The sequence below is a fragment of the Lepisma saccharinum genome, chromosome 23, assembly GCF_977018435.1.
Source record: "Lepisma saccharinum chromosome 23, izLepSacc3.1, whole genome shotgun sequence".
NCBI classification, from domain to species: Eukaryota; Metazoa; Arthropoda; class Insecta; order Zygentoma; family Lepismatidae; genus Lepisma; species Lepisma saccharinum.
In genome coordinates this window covers 43,594,126-43,620,191 of record NC_139251.1, presented here as the reverse complement: position 1 = coordinate 43,620,191, position 26,066 = coordinate 43,594,126, and the positions used below count along the sequence as shown (strand labels likewise).

At 39.0% G+C, this 26,066-nt stretch overlaps 1 protein-coding gene across 1 annotated transcript in view; it reads left to right on the top strand.

Annotated features, from left to right (window-relative positions):
* The window catches only part of PsGEF (Protostome-specific GEF), a 296,488-nt gene extending 271,184 nt beyond the window's left edge, over positions 1-25,304 (top strand). The window contains exons 21-23 of the mRNA XM_083144724.1: positions 8,093-9,700; positions 14,707-14,855; positions 25,019-25,304. Coding sequence (XP_083000850.1) covers positions 8,093-9,700; positions 14,707-14,855; positions 25,019-25,304 — 2,043 coding nt within the window. The remainder of the gene's footprint in view (positions 1-8,092; positions 9,701-14,706; positions 14,856-25,018) is intronic.
* Positions 25,305-26,066: the final 762 nt, after the last annotated feature.

Below are 26,066 nucleotides of genomic sequence, written 5' to 3'. Positions count from 1 at the left end.
TGCGTGTTTGGCGCATTACTGAAGTGAATGTTATGTTTTGTACTGTAACTGCATTACAAGGCATGAGCGATATTCTCGATGTTAATTAATAACATCACTTCTTCAGATATAATGCTTTGGTTAGTATACTGCTTAATTTAAAACAGGTGCATCATTTGGAACAAAAATATATCGAATCCGCATTTCTAACTTCATGTCACAGGAAAATTTTACTTTAACAAGTTACATTTGCACTGAAGATGAAATCCACTTAATTATTGTTATGAGTTACTAAAATATATTTAATCCAAGAAAACGTGGGCGTGGGGAGGGGGTGAGTTCTTTGAAAGAAGAACCGTTTTATGTTATTGCCCTGAGCTTAAGAATTTCTAGCTAGGTTTCTGTAATGTCTCGCGAAAGAGAATCGGTCATGGAGCTGGAGCATGTTATTTGGTTTGTCAAGTTTGAATTTTTCTATCTTTAACTTAAGTTGTGGAACAATTTGTGTTAAAAACTCAAATTGTGAGTTTTATAAACCCACTCACAAACAATATTTATATGCATATTTACATAATTTAACCAATCATTGTGCTAGCTTTAAGTTGTTTTTTTCGAAAATCGAACAATAAAAAAATATGGACAGTTTAACATGGTATTTCATTCAAATAAACATAATTTATTATGTATTGAAGAAAATTACTTTGTGGGGATTATTATGAACGATTTTAGGGGCGGTCTTGAGTGATGGACACCCCTGTTTATATAGGAGGGGCATATCAAGTGTGTTCAGTAAAGCTGAGAGAAAAGTTACTTTCGGTAGACACGCTGTCGTAATTAAATACTCTGTGGGTTTGAGGGCACGAATGATATGATTTTTGGGGTGGGGGAGACACATGATATGATTTGGCGGGACGCATGACATGCTTTTGAGGGGGATTGCGCCATTGGCCTTGCGGGGGATGGGCACCCCTGGTCCCTTTATTGACAAGATATCAAATATTTTGTACGACTGTATTTTTCATAAATAAAACATTCAACAATTGTCTATTTGGTACAGCTTAGAGGAAAGAAAGAACAAGCTCTTTCTACCTTCCCTTCCCTCCATGAGTGTTGGGAGTACGTTGCAGCGATTGTTGCATCAATGTGACCTGGGCATATTTTTCAGAATATAATACAGTCTACGAGAAATATGAATTTTGAAAAATTAACAAACAATATACAAGGTTTGATAAAAAAAAAATACGTGTTACGAAATTTATCACTTATATCAAGAGTACAACATTTAAATAGATACGTCTTCACAAAAGTTTGGTCGAAACCCGTGGCAGAGTGGTTAGCACATCGTGCTACGACGCCAGGGGTTCCGGGTTCGAGTCCCGAGTAAGGCATGGGTATCTGTTTGTCGAAATGATTAAAACTCAAAATTGAGAAAAACCGAGAAATGAACAATTGACAAAAATGTGAAAAAACGGGAGATACTACCGCTTAGGGGTAGGTCCAGTCCCAATTAGCCTTACTGTGCATAAAGTAGACTTAAAACACCAACTCAATGAATCACACAGCAGTGCAACATAGAAAGTCAGGTTATCAGTAAGCAAGAGATAATGACAGAATGTAGCGAGAAGGTTGTGCTCATCGCAGAACAGAGCCCGGGGCTGGTCGTAGGCTGGGGTAGAAAGGGCTACATTAATTTTTGCTCAATGACAGAAAGAAGTGGACTAGCCTGGTTCCTGCTGGGTGGATGGAGGCAGAACAAGCTGAAGGGGCTGGACGGGAGTGCAATCTGCGCATTGCGTGGTGAGGTTGAGACGAGGGAGCACATTCTCGTCCAGTGTTCGTGGTCAGCTCCGAACAGACAGCGTAGATGGGGAGACGAGGCTGCGAACAGGATACAAAGAACTCTGCGTACGATGATTCAGGAAAGCTGGCCGCGCAGCGTGACGTCAGAGCCCTAGATATCTATCTGAACACTATCTGGAAGAAACGAAGGAGAACTTTGCAAGCCTTAAGGGAAAGTGAAGGGTATGACTTGACATGTGGGGGGGGGAGGATAGGGGGACAGCATCCGGGGCAGGAGTGACTTCTGTGATTTCCATCCTGTATAGGTGTACAACGGTAACGTTCCTCTGCTGTAGAGTGAACACGAACTCTACCCTGTATATGTGTGTATGGATATAGAGTTATTCATGTAACATTATCTCTTTACATAATTGTAAACTAACACTTGGTATGTATGCGTACAACCTGAGAGCTCGCACTTCAGAAATAAATATTCTATTCTATTCTAGAAAGTCAGGTGGTCCACGCCTGACGTATACGGGGAATGAAAAGCAGTGGCCTTGTTCAACACGCATATCTCCGGACACCAGTGCAACAGCCAGATAGCTACGCAGCGAAAGTGCTTCGATGGATACTGGAGACAATTCCTTTGACCTTGTCCATGAACACGAAAGCTGAACTAAAGAACAATGTTTATCTTTTAACACCAGTTGTATGTGTTTTTTCGGCTGGGAACAGAAACTACAAGTCAACTCGAACTTGATCTAAATAAACTGACGAAAGTAGACCAACAAACTCTCAACAGGAAGTGGATTGTAGTACGGCAAAATGTTTGGGCAAACCATTTTAACAAAAAAGTTCAATCAATGTGGTATATTTTAGTTCATGACGATACAGAAAGTAGAAGATATAGATTTCAATTTAGTAACACGTAGCTATTTATGGAGTATATGTAATGAAGAAGATACTATAGGCCATAGAATTACATGTCAACAAGCAAGTACCATGTGGTAACAATTAAGAACAATGTTAAATAGAATGTCTTACATCAGCTTGTTACACTACACAGATTGTAACAAATGATGAACGCATTTAAATTATCGTCCGTTTTGTTAAGTGCTAAATTAAGAAATATGATGGATCAGGCAGGATACGATTCAAACTTGTGTGAAGATGTCAACTGAAGGGTTGAGAAACCCACAGAAAGTTTCATTCTTGGGTTGGTTTGAGTTGGTGTTGTAAGTCCACTTTATGCACAGTAAGGCTAATCGGGACTGAACCTATTGTGCCATGTGCCTCCACCGGGTAGTTTCTTTCTTAAAATGGCAGTTAATTATACCTAATTACACTTAATTTAATTTCATATCAGATGTAAGGGGTGATTTTAAAATATAAGTATTGTTTTATCGTTATTATATTTTGCTGCCTATGATTTTCCCAGTGAAGTTTGATGCTCTCCCACTTCCTCCTCACCGGCGGGAAGTGGCTGGATTCAACACAGTACAAGCGACCCTTGCAGTTTGTCGTGTCACTTTGATATGAAATGTTGCATTTATTTGTAAAGGTTGGTTTTCAAGTCACATGTGTCGATTGTAGCTTCGGTTTGAAAGCTCCTAAAGGCTTGAACATTTCGGACATTATATGCTTCCGCGATAAAAAGATTCGTGCAACAGCACAGACAATCTTCGTGGTTGTACCAAACTTTGTCAGCAACAGAGAACGTCTGTCGTCTGAGGTAACGCTTACTACAGCGGAACGTGCGGTACCGAAGCACGGGATTTCCGGCTAGAAGTCTGCAAGTTATCTTGAGGGTTATGGCCTACATATATATGGTGTCGCAAAACTCTTTCAACAACGCTTGGGTGCTGGTAGATATCATAAAAACAAGTAACTTTTCCCTATAAAGTTTACCTCGAAAGCGCTAAGTTTCTGCGCTATAAGCGCTTAAAATCTATCCTATACGTATGCAACCCATCACAGCAAACGCTTGCCATGACATAACTACCAGGGGCGCGTGGCAGGTTTGCCACTAGCATTGTTCATTAAGAAAGACGACTTGAAATCAACAACTTGGGAGTCTTGCCTGAGCAAAATCCAAAACATTAATGACACTTGCGATGTTATAAGAAGCATTGACAGTATTTACAAACTGCAAGACAAATAATGGGCAGACTGAAATTCAAGATTACTCATTCTAAAATAGCTCCATAATTGATTGATTGATTTAGTTTATTTTAATTCGCTTTTCTGCCACCTTTGGCGAAGATGAGGATGATATGATGAAATAACAAATGACACCAATGTCTAGACCAGGATTTAAACCCGAGACACCTGGCGCCGTAGCGAGCTGTGCTAACCACATCACCACGGAGTGTTTCGTGTATCATGCAATATCAACAATTGCAAGGGACACGTGAGATAGGGGAAATCCAACGTAATCCACAATACGAAGAAACCTTCGGGGTTGGTGTCTACAGCGGCCGCGTAAGAAACACAAACCAAAGCGTTATGAGGCCAAGGTCACAAGTAGCCAACATACAATACTTATTTTAGAAAACAGTGGCAAACCTATAAATTTTAGCGACAACTGATATGCATTGTAAGAAAAATTATGTGTTTTAAAAGTGGGTTTCAAGAATATTCTATTTGCAGTACTAGGAACATGCTGCCAATTAAAAACTCTCTCTCTTTCTCTACACTCAAACTGGTTCATCTTGAATGCTCTATTAAAGAAGTTCTAGGAAGAAATTAATATTTCATTGAAAGAAAGTACATTGAGTTCGTTACATACTGCCTGTACTAGTTTGTTCCGCACTTCACGATATCGTTTGATATTGGTACGTACATACATCAAGAGAAATCCTCGTAATTTACACTCTTTTCATGTATGGGAACTAGTTTTCTCATTTTGTGTTTTTGTTTCGCATTCTTATCATCGAACGTGGAAAAAAATAATCAAAAGGAAACCATTGAGTACACGTCATAAATTGTACATATTCATCATTCATTGTAGCAACTTGATATCGACATTGAAATGTAAGAGTAACATTTTTGGAAAGCACCAAAATGTCAATTATTAGTTCACCCTGGAAACAAACCTGCGAGATTCTGACATCTAGAATGAATTTCCAGGATAATTCTTGTGAATTTCTATTCTTCTCATTGTATGTCATTTTGCTGCACTTTCAGGCAAATAGTAAATACGAGGACGAAAGATCCAGTGACACCTTTGTCCAGGTCGGATCTCGTGTCCGGAACATTCGGTAGAGAGATCATGTGTTGAAAACTAAACGTACTCAGTCACCCTAGTGGCTCAAGAATATTCATCTGCCGGAGATTTTTGTTTCTTTTCATTATGGAGGTTTTTGCTTGCTTCTTATAACGAACTCGATTTGCAATAGCCCTAGTTCACAATTTTCTAATAAAAATATTGTAATAACATTACAGTCTGCGTGTTCGAAACGAGGCAGCAAACACATCATGTTTACATTTGTTTGTTCGTGGATTTCGCCTATCTCACGTGTCCATTTCAGTTGTTGATATTGCATGATACACGAAATACTCCGTGGTGATGTGGTTAGCACAGCTCGCTTCGGCGCCAGGTGTCTCGGGTTTAAATCCTGGTCTAGACATTGGTGTCATTTGTTATTTCATCATATCATCCTCATCTTCGTGATTAGCCAAAGGTCGCAGAAAAGCGAATTAAAACAAACCAAATCAATCAATCAATTATGGAGATATTTTAGAATGAGTAATCTTGAATTTCAGTCTGCCCATTATTTGTCTTGGTCAGTTTGTAAATACTGTCAATGCTTCTTACAACATCGCAAACATCATTAATGTTTTGTATTTTGCTCAGGCAAGACTCCCAAGTTGTTGTTTTCAAGTCGTCTCTCTTAATGAGCAATGTTAGTGGCAACCCTGCCACGCGCCCCTGGTAGTTATGTCAGAGCAAGCGTTTGCTGTGATGGGTTGCATACGTACAGGATAGATTTTAAGCGCTTATAGCGCAGAAACTTAACGCTTTCGAGGTAAACTTTATAGGGAAAAGTTAGTTGTTTTTATGATATCTACCAGCACCCAAGCGTTGTTGAAAGAGTTTTGCGACACCCTGTATATGTAGGCCATAACCCTCATGACAACATGCAGACTTCTAGCCGGAAATCCCGTGCTTCGGTACCGCACGTTCCGCTGTATAGATCGACCACAAGGAAAAAAACCTTGGGACGAAAAGTCCCCGCGCAGCTTTTCCTTCTTCCCTCCACCTCTACCATCTACCAGAACCCAAGCGTTGTTGAAAGAGTTTTGTGACACCCTGTATATTTGGTTATGGCCCACTGAGACGCCGGAAGTGAAACTGCTCCGTTCTGTTGCCGCGCTTCTGGCGTCTAAGTGTGCGTCACTCTTTAGTGGCAAGAATTGTTTCAGAATAAACGTGATACGACATATGTGCGGTTAAAATTTTCTCAAGAGATGGCAGAACGGAAAAATTTTTACTTTGTAATAAATACATAATCGTTTTCTAAATGTTTCTCAAAAACTATTGTGATATAAGAAGTAGACTTTTGCTCTACAAGAAAATGCTTGTGTGCAATAAATAATAATGTATTTATGAAGAAATTTTTAACATAAAATGCAGGAAGTTATCAAAGAATTTTACATATGTATATAAATAAACAAGAGCAAGAGTGGATGTTTGTTTATAATTTCACAAATGATTATTGTTAATTTTTTAATAGTACAGTATGAGCCGTAGATGGAATTCAAATGTGGTATTTGCAGTGAAGTGTCTGCAACACTGGTGTACGCAGAATTTTCCCCCGGGTGATTGGAATTATGAAAGTAAGTGCCGTTCTCAAGGGGTGGTTGGTGGGGGGAGGCATAACCACCTCCCTCTGCTCCGTATTTCTTTAAAAAGAATGAACATCAAAGGCAAGAAAATATGGCAAAATGAGGACTGACTGCTGGAAAATGTATACGTAACCCATTTCTTTCGCAAATCGTGGGCACGCCACTGGTAAAAGTGAATAGTACATACCTGCTTCCTGGGGGGGGGGGCATACACGAATTTGAGATATTTTGAACTTTACGCTTTCAAAAGTGGCAATCGAGAGGTATTTTAATGGAGTTTTGCATTTTCGAGTTCTTCCCTGCTTTTATTTGAAAATGTTGATTTTCTCAACGTTTCGGAGGGGGCTGTAGCACCATCAGGCACCGCCTCTGCGTACGCCAGTGGCTCTACAGTTGTGAGTCTTCTATCCTTAGCCCTATCTGGCATTCAGTAGTCTTTAGATTTCTTAACGCCGGTCCCCGTGGCGGAGTGGTTATCACATTGCGCTACCACGTTAGGGGTCCCGGGTTCGAATCCCGGCCTGGGCATGGATGTTTGTGAGTCTCCATTTACCAATTTCATCATATCATCACTCATCCCCATCTTCACAAATTAGCCAAAAGTAGCCCAAAAGCGAAGTAAAATAAAGCAAATCAATCAATCAATCTAGATTCCTTAACGTCACAAGAAAACTAATAATCTGAATCGAACTGCTTGAATTGTGTCCAGTCAAGTACAGAAAAGAAGAGAATTGAGTTCAATAAGCTCATAAGGGGTGTCCCAATTTACCAGGCAAGTCAAGTAAACCATTCGAATTCGTAGGAGTTGCAGAAAATGGTAGAAACATGTCGAAGTAGATTGTACGTTTCAAAGATTAAGATCAGGGGTGTTTCAAAACTCTTACAAGGATTGAATTTTCATTGAGTTTTACAAAAGTCGTTCATAGAATCAGGGTAGAGACATAGGGCAAAATGAGGGAGCACTCTCTCAGCAGCCTTCTGGAGAGAGCTACCTACATTCGGTGCCTTTTTATTCCTACTACTTACAATTGGTCACAGATTCAACGGTGATGAATGAAACCCTTTCCTTTCCATCCCTTGCAGAGTCGTAGTTTTGGTGGTGGTGGGTGAGGTTTCCAACCTTCGAGCTTCTATGGTGACAGCAGGGTTGCCCTGTCAAGAAAAGTAAAAAATACGATATTTCAAGAGTAAATTTAATTAATTATTTTTGAGAATGTTGGTGCAGTAAATGAAAATATCAAAACGTGGTTCCCTAGATACATATTTTCTCGGTCCTCAGGTAAAATTTGAAAATTTTCTGTCGGCTGGTTTTCGAGATAATTCTGACCAAAGTTACCCTATAACCTTACACAGGCTTGGCAAGGAAAATGCTCAAACCTTCGGCAGGGTAGATCACCTTATATTATTTATTTTGAGGACCTTGAAAGAAAGAAATTTAGCAAATAGCTATGTAATGTGAGTAAAATGTGTCATCTTTTTGCAGTGCGTGGATTCCAAATCATGGGCCAGTTCCCAACGCCTGTCGGCATCTCCAGCGGAACCTTACCACCGAACAGCCAGCCGCCGCTCTGCCAAGTACCTGGACGACCTCATCGAGAGGAAATGTCGCCAGCTGGGGAAAGCGGGAGCAAAGGGCAGCGCGCTGCATCTGCAGCAGTGGATGCGAGGCCAGCTCGGGGAACAGGCGACGCCGGAAGACGAACCCGAACTGGAAGTGTGGTCGCCGGAAATGCTCCGACTGCGGAGCGAGCAGCTCGCCATGAACGCTCTGGCTCGAACCGAGAGCCGCTGCGAGGAGGTGGATCTGTCGGACACTGAACGAAGCCACTCTCGCAGCACGGACGACAGTCAGGTGACCGTGAAGTCCGGAAAGCCTTCGCAACAGCTGCAGCAGCAGGACTCCTGCGAGGGGAGCGTGGAGACGAAGAACGAGAACGTCTCCGTGTGCCGACAGTGCCTACGGACCTGCCTCCGTCGTGACGAAACGGAGACCGACTACTCTGATCTTGGAGACGAGGAGTGGGGTTCGCTGATTGAGGCTGCAACGCCGTCCACTGCCCGCCTAGACGATCCGTTTTCACCCAAGCAGCCGTCCAAAACCAGCAGCCCCCTTTCCGAGCCAGTCCCCTTGATCTCAGTTCTCCCACCGACCCCGGAGACTCTGCCTCACGAGAGCGAGTTTCTATGGGACACTGCCGAAAACTGCAACGAAAATTCCAACGAGGACCAGCCGAAAGATGACGACGAGGAGGACAAGGATGAAGACGATGAAGAAGATGAAGAATATGAAGACAACGAATGCAGATACAGCCCCGACTCTTCCCACCACGATGCCCAACCGCCTTATAAATCCCTGAAGAAGTACGGGACGCTGTGCAGCCTGGAGCGCCTCGACGACGACGACGAAGCCGTCGAGGACGCGAGCAGTGCGTCGGACAGTGACTCGGAATCAGGAAGTGACATCTCGGAACCACGTGATCAGTTCGAAGTCGTTTCCCAGTCCCTGAGAGGCTGGACAGCCCGCGCGGGTTCCTTCGTGGCCGAAAAAATGTTATTGTTCGAACGGCTAAGCGAGGAATCCAGAACGTCGCAATCATCTTCGTTGTTCGAAAGGTATCTCCGACCAGCGTACACCCAGCAGCAAGCGGAGCAGACCGTGGACACTTCCGGTGAGAACAGCTCCCCGGAGGAGAAGAGCAGTCCGCGGAGTGGCAGGAGTCCCACGGAGGACTCGTGCGAGACAAGCGACAGCAAGGAGGAGGTGTGGGGCACCCCGACGAGTGGCGACATCGACTTCTTCCCGGAGGAAGTCGCGAGGAACGGACCGGAAATCGGCAACAACGAATCGAACTGGCTACCGCAGCCTTACCACTCGTACGAATCCAACCACGCACCCGTTGTGAACTTGCAGACCTACCCTGGTCAGTTAGGTGAAGAACTCGATCTGGTGATGTTGGCGGCGCCACGTGTTTTCCCCAGGCGCCGCCTGGACCCGCTTCCTGAGGAAGAAGACTCAGAATTACTGAGTCCCAGTCCTGTTGCCAGTCCCGCTCCAGTTAGGCACATTCCAATGGAAGAAAGCCGACATCAGGTAGGTTTAGTTTCGCAGCTGTGGACTATGCCGTTGTTGTTTTCTGTTAACGAAAGCACCATTCTTCAAGTTCCTTCAACCAATGCAGGTAGGTTATGTTCTGATGATTTCTTGTATAAACAATACTTTACAGTATCAGTGTAGTCAGAAACGTTGGCAGAATTTTTTGTAGAGAGGGTCAGTCCATTGATAAAACTTGAATAGTAGAAATAATATATAGAGGAAGTGTGGGTATTGTGGAATAGGTTGGGTAATTTGGAACACTACGATTCTGGCTCAGGGTAAGGAGTGACATCTGGTGGGAATGTTATTAACTGATGCACCAAGGTCAATAGAAGTTTTGATGAAAGTGTACTGGCAACAAAATGGAGCACACACGTTTTAAAAGGTAGGTAGATTGCACCCCATTAATGTAATTTGTTGTGGAATGAGTGTTTTACATAATAGTGTCATAGAAAAATGGTGGGTAGTGAGCAAAGTGGAATACATGGAAGCAGGGTAAATAGTATTCAACTTACCCCTCTTCCATTCTAGAAAGTAGTGAATTAGACCATTTTAGAAGAGATGTGGTCAGTAAAATTTATGTAAGCTGTTTTCAAAATAAGACTTACTGAATTTATTATGTGTGTGTGTGTGTGTGTGTGTGTGTGTGTGTGTGTGTGTGTGTGTGTGTGTGTGTACTCAAGCCTTGGTTTTGTTTGTAGTTCTACTATTTCAATAAACATGAGAAACTTGGTAGCTCTAAAATATTGCTGACTTTTGTAACTGCTAGTATAACTCACAAAATATATCCTGTGCAATGAATTATATATTTTTTCTGAAGAAAATACTTCACTATTTCCATGAGAAAAGAGAGAATTAATGCACTTGCATGAAATTCGTTTCAGGAATTGAAAATGAAAACGGTATTCCACAATACCCACACTTCCTCCAATAATTATATTTATCATGGTTATGATTATTAGTATACAGTAATAACTATTATATAGTATTTTTGTTACTAACCTTTACACACAAAAGTTATGGGCAAATTTTAGTCATAAAGTTTAGATTGTGTGACCTTCACATATAAATCCAATTTTTGGAATTTTGTAAACTATGAAACCATTTATTCTTTGGATTAAATGGTAGAATATGAGAACATAACATGTATTCTAAGCTCAATTTTTTCGATCTAACACAGTTTTTACATTGTTTATTCTGTATGAATATTAATTAACTAGTTGTGTTAATAACACTAAAAATAAAAAGCTTTCTACTTTTCTGTGACTTAAAATGAATGATGCTAATTTCCATGGAGGGGGGTCTATGGATCAGTTTGACCCCCTCTGCCCCCCCACCTCCTCCTCACGCCCATGGGAATTAACCATCTTGATCAGGAGCGTATATTCTAGGCTAGCTAGGCTATCTGCGAAGCCTGAAGTCCAGAGAATAAAATGCAAGAGAGAAATCGATCAGGAATTGTAAATAAAATTATTCATATCAGTGAGATGATGATGGTGATTCTGGAGTTTGCTATCTGATTTCTTGTGAGTTGGCAACCTGACTTCCCATGAGTTGTCAACCTGACTTACTATGAGTTGGCAACCTGACTTCCTATGAGTTGGCAACCTGACTTCCTATGAGTTGGCAACCTGACTTCCTATGAGTTGGCAACCTGACTTCCTATGAGTTGGAAACCTGATTTCTTAGGAGTTGGTAAACTTATTTCTATTCATAGCCTAGGACCACGTGACATTGTGAGATAGCCCACACCTTGGACTCAATATATGCCACTGATCTTGATGAATAGTGAGCCCAATTGAATTGAGTTACTGTTGTGATAGCTAAAAGTCAAAGGGCTCCCTAACATTCAGCCTACATTCAGGTTTCTATATGTACCATAAATAATTTTGCTAGCTGTTACTGTTCTTGAGATAGCAAAGGCCATTTGGTGTAGATTGGAATTACACTGAAATATGGATCAATTCGGTCATTATGTGCTTTGTGTATGTCGATCTGTGCATCAAATTTTACTTCTTAAGCTCTATTTGATGTCCAGTTATTACAGTGGACCCTGACAAGGTGATCTTTTTCAGTGGTGTTCCCCGAGAGTGGATGAGATCTGTAACTTCCACTCTTTGAAGGCCTTCTCTTCAAAGAGAAAATCAGTTTCATGAAAACATGGTGAAATATAGCATCCTTTATTAATTTTGGGCATGCAGTGGTAGCAATACCTTTCCAACATCGCTGATATAAATCTCCTTTAAAAATTAATAATTTCCATGCTAGGAGGTTAAACAGTGAATTTTTGAGTTACTCATGGTTCACAGATATAACCGTCGCTGCCTAAATGTTGAATTATGCAAGAAATTTCTTGCACTCAATGTAAACAAGCTGTTAATGAAAGCTTTCAAATTCCATTCCCAATCGATGAATAATTTATAATGTTTCTAAAGTACGACTTAATTGATTTTGCCAGTTTGTGGACAAACCAAAACCAAGGAATTTTCCTGCACAAGGTTGTTGAACAACAGTTGAAGGTTTTGTTCAAAGCTCTGTGTTTATTTAATTCAGTAGTAGTAGTAGTAAGTCCAGTAATGTTAATTTGTAATTTCATAATTACACTCTCAAAAAACTATTGTTGTCGCTTATAACTTCTGCAAATCTAAAGGTTTACAAAATGATCTGCCATTTTCTTTCCAAAGTGTTATACATTTTGGCTGATTGATTGATTGATTGATTGATTGATTAGCATCCATTCAACTTTACAAAAGTTTGGAATTGTCACATTGTACATGTACATTTAGAATACATCTATAAAATTATAGGCATAATATAATATAAAATACAATAGATAGTATGAGATACAATATATCATATAAAGAGAATAAATGCATTCTCAATGTTATTTTCTTGAGACAAATTGGCTAAAAATATGTTTTCTATATTCAATGTTCGCTTCATTTGCTATGACATTATGTACACACATGTATATATATATATATATATATATATATATACACACACACACAAACATAAATTGAGCATTAAATAGTCACTTATATATATATTAAATAGAACAGCAAAGGAAAAATAAAAAGATAATGATGATAGGGCAGTTCTACTTTGTTATATTATTGTTGTTATTCCTGTCACTTACGGTCAAAGTATGAGATTTTTATTTTGTTGTTCCAAAAACTGGAAAATAAAAAGATAACACTGATTTGATTGCATTATAACTTGAACAAAAACATTAGTTCTAGAATGCAGAAACATATTACATAATACTCATTATTAATATGTAATAAATAGTTATATTTGTGTCAAAATAAGCATTATTGTGCATTTCCACACAATAATGAAAGAGAATGGCAGGTACTTTACCAGTACTTGCATGCATAGGTCAAATTTGATGAAAAGATATCAACAAGGGTTGAGAGTAAGTTGAATTCTAGAAACAGAGTGTAAACAAAGAGTAGGTAATTTATCTCCCTCTGCAATTTTTAAAAAATGCCTATGTATTCTCTCCTCCTTTCTTCAGGTGCAACCTTTTCCCTTTCTTGTATTTTCTTTCTGTAGCTTTCAATCCTTTTTTCTCAGTTTTAGTATAACTTTGAGTTTCTATTTTCTATAGTTTCCTTTCCATTGTCTATCTCATTTTCTTATGTATTTTCCTCTTTCTTTTCCTTCCTCTGTAGTTTATCTTTATTTCTATTAATTCCATTCTTTCTCTCACTTCTTTCCTTTTTCCTCTCTCTTGTTTGCTTATTTCTTTCCCTTTGTTTCCCTCTCTATTTCTTTCCCCTCTTCTTTATTGATTACTTCCAAGGACGTATTTAGTCGAGATCCGGACCCCCCCCCCCATGCCCGAAAGATTTATCCAGTACTAAAATTAAATAATGAAAAATATATTCATTTAGCCGTTGTTGTAAAACTTCCTCTGAACTTATTGGAAGACAAGGATTATATTGGAATCATAGGGCTTCGAAGGACACGAAGGATATATTTAGGGGGGTCCGGACCCCCCATTCCCGAAAGATTTATCAAGTACTAAAATTAAATAATGAAAAATATATTTGTTTAGCATTTGTTGTATAATTTCCTCTGAACATATTGTAAGACAAGGATTATATTGGGATCATACCGCTTTAAAGGACAGGAAGGACGTATTTAGGGGGTCCGGACCACCCCCCCCCCCCACCACACACACACACACCCGAAAGACTTATTAAGTACGAAAATTAAATAATGAAAATGTACTCGTTTAGCATTTGTTGTAATTTCCTCTGAACTTATTGGAAGACAAGGATTATATTGGGATCATATGGCTTTGAAGGACAGGAAAGACGTATTTAAGGGGGGGGGGGGGCGAAAGACTCACCAAGTACTAAAATTAAGTAATGAAAAATATTAGCATTTGTTGCATAATCGATGGTTATTAATTTCCTATGAACCTTTTACAAGGCAAGGATTATATTGGGATCATAGGGCTTTGAATGACATTACAAAGAAGATTTATGTACACTACTACTCAAAATAATATGCATAAAATTTCAATCAGAAACTTACTTTTCTCCAACTACATGTAACATCATTTTTCTTATTCGAATTATTCATCTATTTGACATTAATTTCATTTGCCAGTGCACTTGTTTTTATGTAAATTATTCCGATCTTAACTACAAGTAAGCTACGTACGTAATGAATATGCACTCTTATATCTCTATTCTTATGTCTTTTTACCTAATGGTGTAATAATAATATTAATTTATGTATTGTAATTAGTATTAATTTCTCCTTTTCTATCTAATAAAACACTGCTTTCTTATGATGACACGTAAACATTGTCAGAATATTTCACTTAAGGATTTTGGCCCCTCCTTTTCTGTGGATTCTCATGTGCACAGTTTGATGAAATTTTCTTGCCATCATATTATTATCATTTTTTTCATATGTATGTGCATTAATTTTGTATCCATGCATAGATTTAGGCTGATGACGTAGGTGGTTGCATTTATTCCCAGAACACGGAGCGTCTCCAACCTCGTCGCTTGGAGCCAGAATCCCAACTGCAACAGTCTGAATGCACTGAACCTCGAAGTAACTTCTTCACCCGACTCAAGCTAAGGCGACCCTGGTCAAAAGACCTGCCACGGGGGAAGAGTAACAAACTGTAAGTAAACAACCACAAGCTAACTGGTATGATATGGTAACTTAATTCTAGGATTAAAATAGGCAAATATAGGTTATAGACTGGTAATGATCGCTCAAGGTACGATAGAATAGATCAGGAAATCCTTTATGAATGGTTGGCATGGCACCAGACTATAGTGGAACCACAAGGAAAGAAACCTGTGCAGAACCTCATCGCGCTGGCGGATGGGGAAAAGGACAGGGGGAAGGAGCCTTGAGCACGGCCAACGTCAGTGTTGCCAGACCTATTGATTTATCGGGAGAATTCCATAATAAACTATTGCTATGGCACCTCCAACGGCCTGCTCAAAAACACGTTTCCTGCTCATCTTACTTGAACATGGAGGGGAGAGATAGAGTGGAACTCCACTCAGCCATGAAAAGTGCTGTTTGAACTGAAATTATGCCAAATGATACTCAATTGTGCTAGGACATTATTATTATTTTATTACTATTACTATTTTTAGATGGTTGTATTTTATCCCACCCGAAAATCTATTTCTATTTTGGTTATTTTACGTCGCTTTTGTGTATCTACGGGTAAGCACGACAATATGGATGAATGAAAAACTGATGAAATGGATGAAGTGACACAAACACAGTGAAACGTCCTTGCCTTACCAGGTAGAAACACTGACTTCGTAGCGTGGCCAAATTATTTTATACATGTATGTGTGTGTGTATGTATGTATGTATGTATGTATGTATGTATGTATATATGTATATATATTGAATGCAGCAACATAGAGGCAGCATAACTGACGAATAAAGCATGTGAGCGTTAATAACAAAAAAATTGCTAGAGAAACTTTCATCGGCTTGAAAATGCTTAATTTTCTACAAAATTATATAGCCGAATGGCCGTCCAGAAGGAAGTGCAAGAATGGTCGCCACCCCCTCCCATTCTGGAAAACGAATGTTGACACAAAAGTACCTATTATTTCAGATGTATGAGTTGATTTCTGCCACAGTAATTTACATCCATTATTATAATAGGGATGTAGGAACGTGATAATTTCAAACTCAAGTGGTGTTCTCTGAGAGGGCAATATTATTACGGGGTAATATGCTTCGTTTACCCGCCTGATAAAAATACATTGTTTCCCCCCTCGCTGTAAAAATCTGTGGACGTCCCCTTGCCCCCCAGTGCGCACGCCTATGCCCCCCGCCCCCGAGAACGTCGTTCATCCGCTACTATTAGATCATCGGATTTTGTAACAGATCTTCTGGTTTCCCAAGGAACAATCTCCCGATTTTTCAAGTCTGACCTGGCAACACTGTCCCGAGCACCAATAAGGGCAGGGAAGATGCGCGAACGCTTTTGAGGGAAGGTTCTTACCCTTGTAGTCGAGCTATAGCCAAGAGTTGAAATGAAGAACTAATCAGAAAACGAGTTTATGGTAGTGGTTGCAGGGAAGTCATTGATTGATTGATTGATTTGTTTTATTTTACTTTGCGTTTTTGGGCCACTTTTGGCCAGGATTCAAACCTAGGACCCCTGGCATCATAGCACGATGTGCCAACCACTCTGCCATGGAGGCCGGCTGGAGGAGGAGTGGGAACAAGAGAAACAAAACTGTGTGCACAATATACTGTACAGGGTAGTGCCAAAGTAGGTTGACAGTTTACAGTTGACATATGGCAAGTTGGTTTAGTGTTGCCATTCATTACAGCAGTGACATTATGTAAAACCATGGGTGTAATGTCTGGGGATTGAGAGCCACTCAATAATAATAATAATAATAATAAATTCTTTATTTCCGTTGACCCATGTCCATTGGTATGGAAATCGTCATATAATAATACATACATAATAAAATATTAATACAATTTTAGACAAGAATTTCAGTAATGATTTGAAGAATTTCTACATGAAGTAAATCTAAATACAGTAATAAAATATTAATACAATTTTAGACAGCAATTACAGTAATGGTTTGAAGAATTTCTACATGAAAGAAATTCAAATAAAGGAGGAATACACTATATGAATAAAATTACATATAATATTTAAGGCGAGCACAATAATAAGTGAAGAAAATTTTATAATGTAATAAAATGTAAATATATAACTGATACAACTTATACAAAATGGAAGAAAGTGGAAGAATGCAAATATATAAAGAACCGATTAATGATCATTTAAGCCTGGTTTACATTGGTTGAGTAGACGGGAGAGTAGCTGGAGCGAGTAGGGTAAAGCGAGCTACTCTTCTGTGTAAACAACTGGGGAGAGCACTGGAGCCAGTACTCGCTCCAGTAGTTAGGACAGTCGAGTGGTTGTGCACTGTACTAAAATTAACATAGCAAAATTCTTTTTTTTTCTTTTTTTTTTTTTTTTTGCTGATCTTAAATGAATAGAAATATTCTATTGCAATTTGTATTGATAGTGTCTGTATTTCACCAGTGGCCCTAATAAGTGGCATGCTCAGGGTCAAGGTTGTAACAACCTCTTCTCCTGGCTTGGCATTCTTAAAAAAAAAAGAACAAATACTATAAAAGATTGCAAAATACAGGGCTGACTACTAAGAAAGAAGACATAACTCCCACCCTTTCAAACATCATGGAAGACCTTCCTGATTGCATAGCAGTAATGTTGTCGCCTTGTAATCAAGGGTCCCAGGTTTGATATACACTGGAGGCACATTGCTTAGTGGTTCGTGTCCCACTTTAAACTGTATGTCCATTCTCAATTAGGCCATCTGGGCATAAAGTGAACTTAAAACGAAACCGAAACATCATGGGCATGCCACTGCTAACAATGTTTTTGTTATCCTATATCATCTTGCATTTTTCTATTTATCTTAACATCAATCCTCTTCATAGAAAAAACTGTTTTATTTAATTTTAGTTGTCTTGTGAAATAACCTAGATATATGAATGTATAGTTATATTTGTAATTTTATACCATGTTTTCTCTCTTCGCATAATAATAATAATGATATTAATACATGTGATGTAACTGGTTAGGCTGGAGGACCCCATCTGAATATATTTCTAGATGTATGTCTGGTGCAAGAGTACCTTCTTGCCTAGTAATATACCAAGTTTCAAACAACAAAATTCCACATCTTAGAAAATTACATTTGTGAATTGTACAAATTAACAAAAACCAATTCTGTCTTTTGCACAACAGGCTATACCTTAAAAATCGTGCAATTCACTCATTGAACTTTTCAATTACATGCTGCAACTTTGGATTCTTAGAACTGGTCAATAACTACCACAAATTTGCTGTTTACAACCTTAAGTTTACTTCCACAAAGATGAAAGGGCTTGTTCTGGGGGGACTATGCAATGAGGAGGGAAGTTAGCACTTCAAAAATGGTAGGTGGATAGTGATTTTATTCCCATCCCTTACTGTATCTCCCCTCCTTACACAAGTATTTGCTTTGCATCAATGGCTGGACTGGGACACTGGGCAAATTCCTGATACACCCTCTCAGCACCCTTCCAAAAACAGACACATGGTGCTTATTTTTATTCCTACTGTTTTACTATAGATGAGGCAGTTGTGGATGATATCTTTCTTTTCTGTCCCATACGGAACTAGGCGAGATAGAGGAGGTTGCTTTGGGCCTTGAGGGGAAAGGGGGGTGCCAAACCAGCAAAAGCCATGGCGCAACAGACCGTGATGGCCAAGGACTGCCAGGTTCACTCCCACATGTTTCAGCAGAGGTGGGCGATCATCAAATCAGTTACTGGATGACACGTGGCACGATCCTCATTTGTTTGTTGTGGGTTTTTCCACGACAGCATGTCCCTACTCCAGAGGCATGTAGCCGGTGTTACTGCAGGTAACAGCAAAATGTAAAGAATTAAAAAGTTGCTTCAATAAAATGAGAACATTGCTAAATACGTTAATGAACACCGTTACTGTCAAGTAGATATTGCCTAGGACATTTTTTTCTGCAGCCGACAGAAGAGGGAAGCCGTTGTGCTACCCTGAAGAGGCAACAAGGGAGAAGAGGGCGCCAATGCAAGGAAAGAGCAGGGAAGGACTTTGGGGCATAGCATGCTATGTGGTTATTCATATGCCTGTTAAGGGGCCCCTGTTGCTGTTCAGATTGCTCACCACACAAACGTCAAACTGACCCGAGAAAAGTGTGGATCTTCTTCCCCTTCACACCTCATTGCAAAGAAACAGAGACAGATGAAGAATTGACAAAGGTCTACCACTATTCATTGGATTTTCGTGGTAACTGTCTCATGAATGGTAGTTCTTTCTAGGAGGGTTTGTGGCTAAATCACTCTGCTGATTGCAAAACAAGAACGTAATGAACAAATATCTAGCCAGAAGACATGTTTTCTTTACCGGGGGGTGATAACGTCTAGCAGGCATAATTGTCATACTGATAGCCGGAAACACTTTTGAAAAAGTCACGCCACGCCACTGCCCTACTCACTTGTAGTTCCCCAATTTCCTCATGATGGTGGGTGGCCACGAGTCCCATACACTGGCTGAAATCTCAGGAGAGAATTGTGACACCTTCCCCAGGAGACTCGAACCAGCGTGCGTTCCATAGCCTGATGCTTTAGACAGCACAGGCATGGCGTGGGACAAAAGATAAGAATTTGGAAAAGGTTAAATGTTGTGCAGCACTATGATAATATTAAATTAATGTTCTTGTCCCTCGAAAAAATAGATTCAGCAAAGATTTTCTTGCTAGCTTTGTTTCCAATAGAAACATTTCAGTAAGTCACACGTAGTTTGTGAGTACATATTAATTAAAAACAGAAGTACATGTATGGTTTTCAGATGTATAATGACTGATTGATTTAGTTTATTTTACTTGACTTTTCCGCCACTTTTGGTTAATTGTGAAGAGGAGGATGAAAAATGATAAGAATATGAAACTGATGACAAGACAATCACAAACACAGATGGACAGGACACAACATGAATACTCCACAGAGGATTATACTGGCTGCAGATCCAGATGACAGAGCCTCGTTAGTCTGCAAGAATGCAATTCAGGGTGTGCTACATGGAAGCGAGGTTCACATTTGGATGTCTTGAGAAAGGGTCGCACCTTGTATCGCACCCTAATGTATAATGATGTTTTATTAAAATATTTACTAACTTTTTTCTGAATCTGTAATTAATAACTGTACTCAATAGACTACATAGTAATGAATACATGATATTCAACTTGATGTCATCATGCCTTGAACCCTGGGAAGAAATCGGGCAAATAGTTCCATTTGTGTTAAAGAAAGCATATGAAGTCTTCTTGCACCAAGAAAATTTCCATTTCACCACTTTATACACTTCTCTTGGTTTCTGCACGGCTTTGGAAAGAAAAAAAAAAACTACACATTCCTCACGTGATCACGATAACCATACCTTGAATCACTTCACCAAAAACCATAGGAATGCTTTCAAATAAGGATATGATTTGTTAACCCAAAATATGGCACAATGAATTGTGGAGGAAGTTGTTTGCTGAATATCATCCATTGCAAATTATTCAATAGAACAGAACATTTAATTACATGGAGATTTTGCACACACAGGAGATGTACTATGTACAATTTTCAGCGAAAAATGCAGGCTCGGCCAGGACTCGAACCCAGGTCTCTGGCATACCATGTCATTGCTCTACCACTGAGCTACCTAGCTGAACTGGCATCGGCTGATTTTTTTGCTGCCGTTGTTTTACCTGCATGAGTGCTTCAACGGCAACAGATGAGATGATTCCATGCAGGTGAAACAGAGACCGCGAAAAATCAGGTGATGCCAGGCCAGCTCTGTAGCTCAGTGGTAGAGCAATGGCATGGTATTCCAGAGACCCAGGTTAGAGTTCTGGTCAAGCCTGCATTTTTCACTGAAAATTCTACATAGAAAATTTAATAATATCAAATACACACTTCAACCTTTGCTTTAATACAGGCAGCATAAGTAAGACACAAAGGAGTATAACAGTAGTTGATGCACTTGAGACAAAACTATTTTGATAAGAATCTACCATATCAATCCTTTTTTTTTATTTGCATTGTTCAAGGGGGCACCTTATTGATGAAGATTGATACCAGCCTCTTGGCAGTCCCAGTCTGGCTCGATTCTTATCCTGATAAACAAACCTTAAAATTTTATTTGAATAGTTTAGATTTGCTGCCTAGTGTATACATTTAGTTTAGTTTAGTTGGCATAGTAGCTTGATACATTCCTTTATTTTGCTTGATAAAATTAACAAATATGCATATGGCTACCATGTAACAATCCCTCTAGTAGTATTGTCTAGTAATTACACCTACAAAAGCTGAATTGCTTACGAAGCACCAGTTGATTTTCTTAAAGCTTTAGTTTCACTTCACACAACATTCTTAAGCACTAGAAATTTTCAGAAGAATTATAAATGTTAGATGACACATTTTTTCATTGCAAGAATCTATCCATCAGAGGGATAAGCATGGATGTTATGAAGAGGGTTCCAAATGGTTGGTCGAAACTACCCCTAGATTCAGGCAAAGTGGAAAAAACAAAAAGATTATTATTTTGCAGTTCGATAAACAAAATCAAGTTCAGTTAATTAGTGCACTAGCAGAAAAATGAAAGGAAAAGTGAGTGTAAAATGAGGGTATTGCAAAATAATGTTACTGTTATTGGAACACTAACTCAAATGAAATCCAGAAATAAAATTTAAAAAAAAAAATGCAACTTCTACAAATTTTCTGTTAGCACTGTAAATTGTATTCCACTTACATATTGTTTCCTTCTTTCCTCTATTACGGATTATCCTAACAGGATTCTAAGGGCCGAAGTAATATAAAAAAAGGGCAGGGAGTGGTTAATAGAGTTACGCTTCCTTCATCAGTTATGCACATGCTTCTTTGCCATAGGCCAGATGTGACATCACGAAATTTCAAACAAGAACTGATCCTCAAGAACATTCTGATATTCTCAGATCAGTTCACTGCAGATATACAAATTCCAGTACTTGTCAATTTATATCCAACCATCCAGGCTGGTGCTTTTCACCGGATGAGGCAAATTATAGAATGCATAATGTCTGCTAATGTGATATGCCTTTCTTGTATCCAATTGGAACTCGTTCTATTGATATTCCTATTGTTCGTATATTAATTACTGTTGTAATGAAGTTTACCATTAATAGAACTATTTTTTTTCCATGACCATGCAATATTAATTTTAATCATAATTACTAACAATAACTAATCATTCGACAATTTGGTTAGCTCTCACTAATGAATATTAATTCCTTCCGGATTCTTTCTCTCCCTTTCTTCCTCCCTGGGTATGATTCTTACTTTGCTATAAATGATACTGAGAATTTCTTATTCAGCTACTTGGATGGGCAAGAGATATTCACCAGGAGCAAGGGGGCAGGCCCATAGTGAGGAGTAGGGCTGAAGCCTAGTACCTATATTATTTTAATGAGTTTTTCTTTGTTTACTCATTTTAAAATTCATAGAATGTAAATATATTTCAAACCATGGCACAAGAAGAAAATAATCCAGTCAACAAGGTAATGTTACCACAACGTTGTGGCAACGTTAGCCCCTAACATACCTAACGTTGTTACAACGTTGAATGTATGTTGATACAACATTGTGAAAACGTTGTGTCAACGTTTAAGGGTCGTTTTTTTCAACGTTGGTTGACAACGTTGTCACAACACATATACTGAACATTATGTAGCAACGTTAGGTATGTCAGGGGTTAACGTTGCCACAACTTTTTTGCAACATTACCTTGCTGCCTGTGTAATTTATGAATATAACAATTCATATTTAAAATATGGTTATTTCGCATGGTAAGCTATTAACAATCTTGCCAAGCCATTTTTGTATATAATACATATGCGTAACAGGAAAAACTCATGTTTGTAACGTCACAGTTTCTCTTTACATATTATAAAAACTTTTCCTGCTCCACCAAAGTAGGCAATTGTTAGTCTGGAGATTGTGATGAATTGACCAATCTCTAACTACACCTGGTAATCAGTTTCTTTTTTCAGTACTTAGCTCCTGTTTATATAGTCTGGAATAAAAATATTTATCATGGGAGTTTCACTTGTATGTAACACATTTCATTTTCTGATCTTCCTTACAACTTCAATATTCACACATCTTTCGAAGGATAATAAAACACATTTTTTCACTAATTACAATCGAAAGTATCCTTATTTGTGTTACTAAAAGTTATGTTTGTTTTGCATTTGAGTCGCACTCCCATCTAGTGTATGCTGTAGGAAATATAAGGTTTGGTGGTCAGTGCACACACAAATTCAGATTAAACAAAACACTCCAATCTGACGCTTGTGGCGCTCATGGTGGTGATCATCCAAACTAAAGCGTATTCAGTGGAATGTTTTTTGCAACATTATCACAACATTGTTCTCCTACATACAACATTCATCATAAATACAACGTTGTGACAACGTTATCACAACGTTGTTCCCCTACATGCAACATTCATACAACGTAGTGGCAACGAAGGATGCATATAAAATGTCGGTGCTTGGTAGTGCAAAGGGAGGGGCAGGGGGCACCATTACACACAATGCCTACCCAGATAGCATGTAAGTTAACTGCAAGTTAAATCGACATTCGATTTAACTTGCAGTTAACTTACGTGCTATCTGGGTAGGGTGCCACAATATAATTCAAATTAAAGCATTGCCCTCCACGGGAATGCGTTGTATATCCCCCTGGAAAAAAAAATGGGTACCTGCATGGTGGGCTGTACCTACTGGAAAAGCCCATATCTAACAGTAGGCCGACCGGAATATCCGATAATATAAAGGGGGCACTCCAGTTAATGCTTTGTTTCAGAACCTGCCATCCAATATTTTCAGTGCAACAGCTGCATAAAATATAATATTCTACACACTACCTGCATTCTTACACTTGAGATGGAAACATTCTAAATACAATGTCCTAATTGTACACTAAAAGCACTCTGACCTTACAATTTGTTATATTTGTGCATGAATTCATTGCAATAGGCCTCTGTTCGACATTACACAATCAAAAAATTCTGGACTCAATAGATTGTAGTAGCTTTTCACTACAGTAACAGCCTTCACTGTATAAACATAACATTTTTTATCAGATTAATACATTATTAATTAAACTGAAAACTAGCATAACTAAACATCCTGAAGATATGTCTCTGAAAACCGGGACCTCTGGATGAAACCATGATTGTCCTGGCAAAACTGGAACATCTGTCCACTTTATGCACAGTAAGGCTAATCGGGACTGGACCTACAGTTTAAAGTGGGATCCGAACCACTTGTGCCTCCACCGGGTATCGAACCCGGAACCCCTTGATTACAAAGCGGCGACGCTACCACTGCGCCATCGGGGACAGGCAATGACAATAGCCACATGACAAAGTTGTTAATCCATCAGTCAGACACAGCAACTATGGCATCTCTACCACTGTTTCAGTAGATCAGCATTTAGTCAGGCAAGGGTGCCCACAGACGGGACCAAGGGGAGCTAGCCCCCTCTCCACCCAAGATATCTGGAAAAACTTCACATAATTCCAATGGTGAAATTGTAATGTGAAAACACTGGATGAGGGTGCCATGAAAGACAGCAGATTAAGTGGTACCTGTTTGATGTCTGTGCATCGTGAAAAAGTATGAAAAAATAAAGAACTGTTCATCAAGATGTTATGGAAAGGAAGCAAGTTGATTACAGTTTCTATTTAAATAGTGGACTGAAGTCTGAACTTGACAACACCACTAATGTATTTTAAATTCAATATTTTATGCTTTGTAAACAAATATTAATAAAATATAAAATATGAGTTTTTATGACTGAAGGACAAAATATGACCTTACTTTTACCCTTAGTACTCAAAGTGGAAACTAACTGGGGGATGTTTGCCCAATTTCGGAAAGGTGGGGGTGGGGGGTGCTTGTATTGATCAATATGGGGAAAATGCAATGGGTGGAGATGTCTATGCAAATTATCCTAGTGAGAGATTCTTTACGAGAATTTTCTTAACTGAGGGGACAGTATTTCTCCACTTTGAACACTGCTGCCATCTCTTGAGAAAAACTTCTGTGCATGCTCTTGTAGACAGGTATATGCTTTACATTCAATGAGGCTGAGCACTGAATCTAAACAAGAGTCTGAAAAGATTTTGTTGTTTTCGATTTGCAGGTTGGGTTTTCTGGCTGGTAAAAAGAGCGACGAGGCTCCAGGCGGTGGAAGAACATTGTTTCGAATATTCAGCAGGGAAGAAGAGGAGGAACAGAGCTCTAGGCATTCACAGGTCGGTGATCACACAACCACATGGCCCCAGCAAGTCGTTCGCTTCAAGACACAGGTGATTATGAAATTTTATCCATCTATACCAATCCAATGTGAGAGAATGCATACCCACACATGTAGATGCGTTTCAGTCTCCGCTGAATTACTTTTATTTGAGATTAAAATTCGGAATTGAATTCTAATGTCAACGCTAAATCAGAAAAATTATTTACTTGAAATTTACCAAGCAGTACAATATGGTATTTGTCGTATACAATGATGCAATTCCAAAATTTTCAGAGGGTACACGCTAAGTTGCATGAAAAGTTAAGGAGAGACCACGTTTCCATTAACCTTGGCTTATATTTTTATTATATATATGCATAAAATCATTTAACTTCTATAAAAATCCATTGATGGTAGAATAATTATGATGATGATTATGATATCGTAACGATCTGTAGAATCTTTGAAAATGTAAAGTACAAACAACTCCAAATCCTAGACATTTAGCCATCACCTTTCCAGACAGGAAATAGCTAGAAACATCTAAGAAATGTCTTGTCAGACATTGCCGAGCTTCCTTGATACGATATAACCAAAATTGGCTTAAATGACTCATATTACAAAACAGAAGGCATTTTTGGGTCTAATCATGGGAAACCAGAAGTATTTGACAGTTATAGGCTCACTGAAGTAATGGCCAAATTACATAAATAAATATAAACTAAACAAAAGTAGAAAGTATATGCATTGTATCAGAAGGTCCACTCTAACGAGGAAGGTTAACCACAGGGTATACAGTAGTATACGTCATATACCCTCAACTACAGCCCTGGTCGTATGTAAGAGAGATTATTTTGAACAGTACATGAATGACATCCACAAAATAAGTTCTGATTGCAAATATTGCTGCTCCAGCACTGTGGTCATGATGGTGCGCATTCATGGCACCGTA